Source organism: Lolium rigidum, chromosome 5 (genome assembly GCF_022539505.1).
Source record: "Lolium rigidum isolate FL_2022 chromosome 5, APGP_CSIRO_Lrig_0.1, whole genome shotgun sequence".
Lineage (NCBI taxonomy): Eukaryota > Viridiplantae > Streptophyta > Magnoliopsida > Poales > Poaceae > Lolium > Lolium rigidum.
In genome coordinates, this window is record NC_061512.1 from 135003954 (window position 1) to 135009953 (window position 6000).

Genomic DNA, 6000 nt, shown 5'->3' on the forward strand with positions numbered 1-6000 from the left:
TCTTGGCAGCGAACATACGGAAATCAACACAACTGGTTTCCTCATTTTGCAATGTTTTATTTGTGTCAAACATGGTTCAAACTATGTATTAGTTTGTGTAAACCATGTTTTCAATTATGTATTAGTTTGTGTAAAACCATGTTTTAATATATAGTATTTGGAACTATGTTAAATGGAGTAGAGGAAAAAAAAAGAAAAAAAATAAATGTGTCACCCCGCTGGAGCGGCCCCGACGCAAACAGACGCGGCGGAAAAAAACGGTTAGCGTCCGCGGCGGCGCAAACGAACGCTCGCGGACATAAAAATGGGTCGCGCTCCAGCCCTTAGGTCAACCGATCGATCTACAATTCTTCCTCTGTCCATCGATCCGCGCAACCAGTAAAATATGGCGGCATCGCCGTCAAAATCTATGCCCACGTCGCCGTACGACGGCGTGTCGCGGCTGCACGGCGCGCTGTTGGTGGACGAGATCCTGACGCGCCTGCCGGCCGCCGCCGCCGTGCGCTTCCGATCTGTCTGTCGGGCGTGGAACGAGGCCCTCACATCTGACCACTTCGTCGCTACGCACGCCGCGAGAGCTGCTGCCGCGCGCCAGCCAGAGATCCTCTTCTTCCCGCCGGCCGAGGGGTCCTCCACGTCCTTCTACACGTGCTCGCTCCCTCCCGAGGGCGAGGGTTCGCCGCCCGCCGCCGCCCGCAGGCTCCTCACCGTGCGCAATCTCGCGGCGGAGTACGTCGTTCTGTCCCGAAAGCCATGCCGCGGCCTGACGCTCGTCATGGAAGCCAGCTCGTCCGAGTACTACGTCTTCAACCTCTCCACCGGCGACCACGTCGCCCTGCCACCATGCGAACCAGCACAAGCATGTGGTAATTTATATGGCCTATTCCTCCCTTTGAGTACACCATGGACCCCCTTCGAGTTCTCCAGCGCCGGCCTCGGCTTCGACCCGGCCACCGGCGAGCACAAGGCGGTCAGACTCTTCCTGATCAGCGGCAAGCAGCGGCAGTTCAAGTGCGAGGTGTACACCATGGGATCTGCCGGCGGGTGGCGGCCCTGCGCTGGCGAGGTGCCACCTGACGTCCACGGGTATTTCCTCGCTGGTCTGCCTCCGGTCACCGTTGACGGGTCCTTCTACTGGCTGCTGACGCCGTCTAGGGATGAAAGCGTCGAGTTCAAGAATACTCCCATCCTGTCCTTCTCTGTGGGAGCCGAGCAGTTCGGTTGGGTCCACATGCCGCCGGGGCTGCGGAAACGCCTCCGCCACCTCGCCGAGCTCGACGGTTCCCTGTGCGCCGTCGTCCATGGCCTCCACCACCGGTTCCGCAGTCGTAACGCGGATCGCGTGATCAAGGTCCTGACATGGAGCGGCGGCACGACATCGTCGTGGCGGACGCGCTGCCGCATCGAGCTCGATAGCCTGCCACGGCTCATCAGCAAGGAGCTGGACGAGGAGAAGCTCACCATCATCCCGCTCTGCACCACCGCCGGCGGCAAGATCCTGCTCGCGACAGGCCGTCACAAGGTCTTCGCGTACGACGCGGAGCGCAACAGCGTGCACAAGGTCTTCTCGATGTACGACTACGTCGACTTCCCTGTGTGCCACACGGATGCCCGGCTGCTCATCAACATTTTCCTCCACGAAGAGCGCATCGTCGGCGTCCCCAAGCCACCCGTCAAGCCGCCGGCGGAGAGGCTTCATGGCATACCTAAAAACCTCATAAAGCCTGGGCAAACGTGCCTAAGGTGCCACTTATTTGGAGAAAACCATTGTAGAAAATCACTAACGCAAGCAGCTGCGGCGCCGTCGACAAGCCTCGCCGGCCGTCCGCGCTCGAGGGGACTTATTAGCCCCGCCGGCCTACATGTGACCTTGGGCGGACACACGGTTAGCAGGCGGGAGAAGCATCGCTCCGACGAAAGCTACCCCTATTCTATCAGAGAAAGATGGACGAAGCAGTGGACTCCAGCGCTCAGAAATTGCCTACCGAATGTCATGAGCTTGGAATAAGGCCAGCGCTAGCCATCAGCCGGCTGTAAATATGCCACCCATCAGCCACCTTCTGAACCGTATGATTAATTTAAGTGAGCGGATTTTACGCGTCAGATCGCGGTATAAAAATGGTTCGTATGTAACAATTTTTTTCATAGTATATGTAATATCGGTCTCCAACATTTTTTATTTAGTCACAAAATAATGGTTAAATTCTTTTTGCCAATGGTATAAAAAATCTAAATGTAGCATTTTTCTCCCCGCATATAACAGTTTAAAAAATGCGATATTATTATACACCATTTATGTAACATTTTTAAAAAATGCGATATTATTATACACTATTTTCCTGCAATATATCCAACAGGTTTACCTAACTCATCCAACATTACAAGAATCCGGATGTAACATTGGTGCAATTTCTCTGTAGCATACCTAGACAAATAATTGTACCACTTTGCTAATACTTTCACAACGAAAATGATGCACATATTTAACAAATGGCACCGTTGTACGTATCATCAACAAAAATCCCCAAAACTTGACCTTCCTCAACAACTATGGAGACACTACCATGCACATGGCCGATTCGAGCTCGCTGTTAACGAATCCGCCCCGACGGAGGTCAGTCGCCACCAGATCGGGCCAACCCCCACCAAATTCACTCGCGGTTTCATCGTCTCCTAGGTAGGGTGACAGATCGAGAGTTTGCCGTCGACCATGGCAAGCTCCCTAGCCTTCAAGGGGTTGCATGTGGGAGGTGCGTCCTGGACGTAGAGGAGAAGCAGCGACCAGGGGCAGAGGAGCGTGGATGAGCAGTGGCGGCGGCCAATGGCAAAGCGGAGGAGCGCGGAGGAGCAGTGGCGGCGGCCAGGGCACAGATGAGCGGTGGCGGCGGAGGCTAGGGCGCGGAGGAGCGGAGGCTATGCAAGCCATCAATGTAGGGCACTTGAGTCGCTAGCAGGCGAGATGGAGAGCTGGTGGAGGCGGTCGCGCGTGCCGGGTTGAGGCGGCCGTGCGCGCCGGCGGGTGGAGGCGGCCGTGCAAGCCGGTGGGTGGAAGCGGCGGCAGCGCTCTCTGTGGGAAGATGATGCATGAGGAGCGGAGGCGCGCTTGGCTCTGCTTTGGGACGAGCAGGCAAGCACGTGAGGAAGAAGCGATGTACAGTAGTCCACAACCTGGCGATAGGATAAGGAAACGGTAGCTAGCTAACCAGTTGTAGCAACAGCCGTAGATAGTTAGAGTTTTCCTTGAAATAATGAACGTTGTTTCGCTTTGGGGAGTGATGTTTTGGGACATGGGAGCGTATGCTCCCTTTATTTTTAAATGCATGTTAGACACATTTTGAAATGTCAAAAAATTTGAAAGAAAAATTTCGCACATACATCTTCATGTGCTACTTAAGGGCCTTCTTATTTAGAGAAAGCACCATATGTTGGTGAAGAGGGATTGCAGCGAGCACCGAGCGGATTAGGGTGAGGCGTCCCGCTTTGGGTATCATGGATGCCTTCCACGTCGGCAACTTATCCCCAATCCGATCGACCATCGGTTGGACTGCATCAGCCGTGAGCCGTCGAATAGCAAGGGGTATGCCCAAGTACTTCACGGGGAAGGGTGCCAACTGGCACTCCATGATAGCCGCTGCACCCGCAGCTACCTCCTCCATGCATGAAATAGGGGATACCGAGCATTTCACAAAGTTGGTGCGCAACTCGGAAGCTTCGCTAAAAACCTCGAGGATGCCACGAACCGCTCGCAGATCCGCCTCATCTGGGTGACAGAAGATCACCACATCATCCGCGTAGAGCGAGACCACGGTCGTCAGCTCCCTACGGGCTAGGCGCTTCAGCAAGCCCAGCTCCATGGCTTTCGCCAGCACCCTACTATGTGTGTTCATCATCAACACGAACAACGATGGCAACGTGAATATCTTGCATAAGGTATTCATCCATCACGGTTATGAATATCTTTCATAAGGCGGACGTTTCGTACATTTTAATGGATGACTACATCGAGGTATGGATTTATCTTCTTCTGTTTCATCAGAATTGCACAATAGCGTGAGAACTGAGCTAGGACAAGGCAAGCGAGTGCTCAGCCAGTTCACCCGGGTTTAAATCCCCATCTCGCGGTAATTTTGCAGGGAGGAGCGAACTTTAAACTAGGTTATCATCCTAGCGTCCATCCGCTGGGAGGGTCTTATCCTACCTAACAACGTATATCTAAGAAAGAAATCATTCCTTCGTTGGTCAACATTTTTTTGGTTTTGGAACTGTTGTTCCTGCTGATCCCTAATGTGCTGCCGTGCTCTGAGGATGGCAACACTGAGGTGTGCAGCTGGAAGGATGTAACCGGATTGGTGGCGATCCACGGCTCCATGCAAGAGCTCTTTCTCACGGTCTAATCTACAATTAGTTCATTGCCATAGTGTGTGGAATATTACATGTCTTGTTTAGTTTCTCTGTTGCTTGCTGTTTATAGATGTTAATTTTTATCAAATGCACGCAGGAGTGGTAGCGGTACTCACTGTATACGAAGGAGAAAATAAAGGCAATATGCGATAATAATAATAAAACCTAATAGTAGATCAAATACTTATTATTAATTATTAATTATTATATACTTTTACTTATAAATTATAATATAAATTGTTATTATGTGCCTGTGGATAATTGTGACGTATCGTTTTGGTAAGGCTAGGCTTACACGGGTCAATACATTTTGGTAAAATTTGGGTTGTGCCAACATTTTACATCTAAAATCTTAGGCCACGAGGCATCGTTTAGCACTAAAAGAGAGCGGTCATTGGTATCACGGAAAGGAATACATGATCCCGAGTAGGAAAAGATATCATATAATTTTGCATTCAATCCGTAGAAACACAAGGGCTTATTTACTAGTAAATATGAACAAATAAACACAAATAGTACTTAATTATTACATCATATCACAAATAGTTTACCAAATAATTCATCAAAGTACCACACGAATCAACACACAAACAACATGACATAGAGAATTAACTAGTTGTTTTGTTCCCCATTACACTTTCACCACTCTTCCATGAGATCGGTTTGAAGCTTGTCGTGCACATCTGAATCATGAATGTCATGGTAGGCTTCAAGGAAGCGCTCAATGCATGTAGGACCGGGGAAAGGGTAATGAAGGCGGTAGAGATGACCGACGGGAAGGGGCAAAGCTCGTCGGAGCTTGTCGGTGTCGATCAAGGTCGAAGCTGTGCGGAGAGGACCGACGGCCAGGGCGGCAATCAGATCGAAGCCGTGGCCATCACGACCATCGTAAGCGGCCGAGAGGACCAACGGAAGGGCGGCGAAGCGGCAGAGAGGACCGGTGGGAAGGGGCGGAGGTGCGGCAGAGCCCGTCGGCATCGATTGAGGTCGAACGCAGCGATTCAGATCAAAGCCGTGACAGCCACGACCATCGTACACGGTGGAGAGGAACAACAGAAGGGTGGCAAAGCAACGGAGAGGGACTGGCGGGAAGGGATGGAGGTGAGAGGAGCTCATTGGCTTCAATTTAGGTTGCGGTGGTTGATTTGTTGTCGCGGCTGGTCATGGGTAGGTGGAAGGGCGAGCGGCAGGAGAGGGAAAGGAAATTTTAGCGCAGATGTTGGCCACTTGTGTGTGATGCAAACTTTTTTTGTATCACACATGTGATGATGCAAATATATGGGGCTGCCCTAAAAAATTTGAGGTCGCCAATATTCTAATGACTTTGACATCACCTCCATTATTATGCTCCTATGGTTCGGCTGGGCTGCGTGTTGTGTACGGGGGACAGTAAGGTTTTTATTCATTGGAAGCATACATGGGTAGAACATATGGACTCTGGAGATTCCATCAGCCACAAACGGCGACCAAACGGATGCACAATCGCATTCCTAGCTACCAGGGTGAGCATCGACATTTAATTCACTATTCTCATACTGAAATCTAACATCTTCAAACAGGTTAGACAATGCTTCCTTGAGTGAGCAGTATCCTGCCTTG

The 6000-nt window shown here is 51.1% G+C and overlaps 1 protein-coding gene across 1 annotated transcript; it reads left to right on the plus strand.

Moving 5' to 3' along the window:
• The first annotated feature begins 385 nt into the window (after positions 1 to 385).
• On the plus strand, positions 386 to 2008 carry LOC124656453 (F-box protein At4g19940-like). The gene has a single exon (XM_047195195.1). It carries the CDS (start codon positions 386 to 388, stop codon positions 2006 to 2008), a length of 1623 nt encoding a protein of 540 aa, XP_047051151.1.
• The last annotated feature ends 3992 nt before the right edge of the window (positions 2009 to 6000 follow it).

Excerpts from the sequence above, each read along its gene's own strand:
- LOC124656453 (XM_047195195.1), top strand. The coding sequence starts at position 386 with ATGGCGGCATCGCCGTCAAAATCTATGCCCACGTCGCCGTACGACGGC.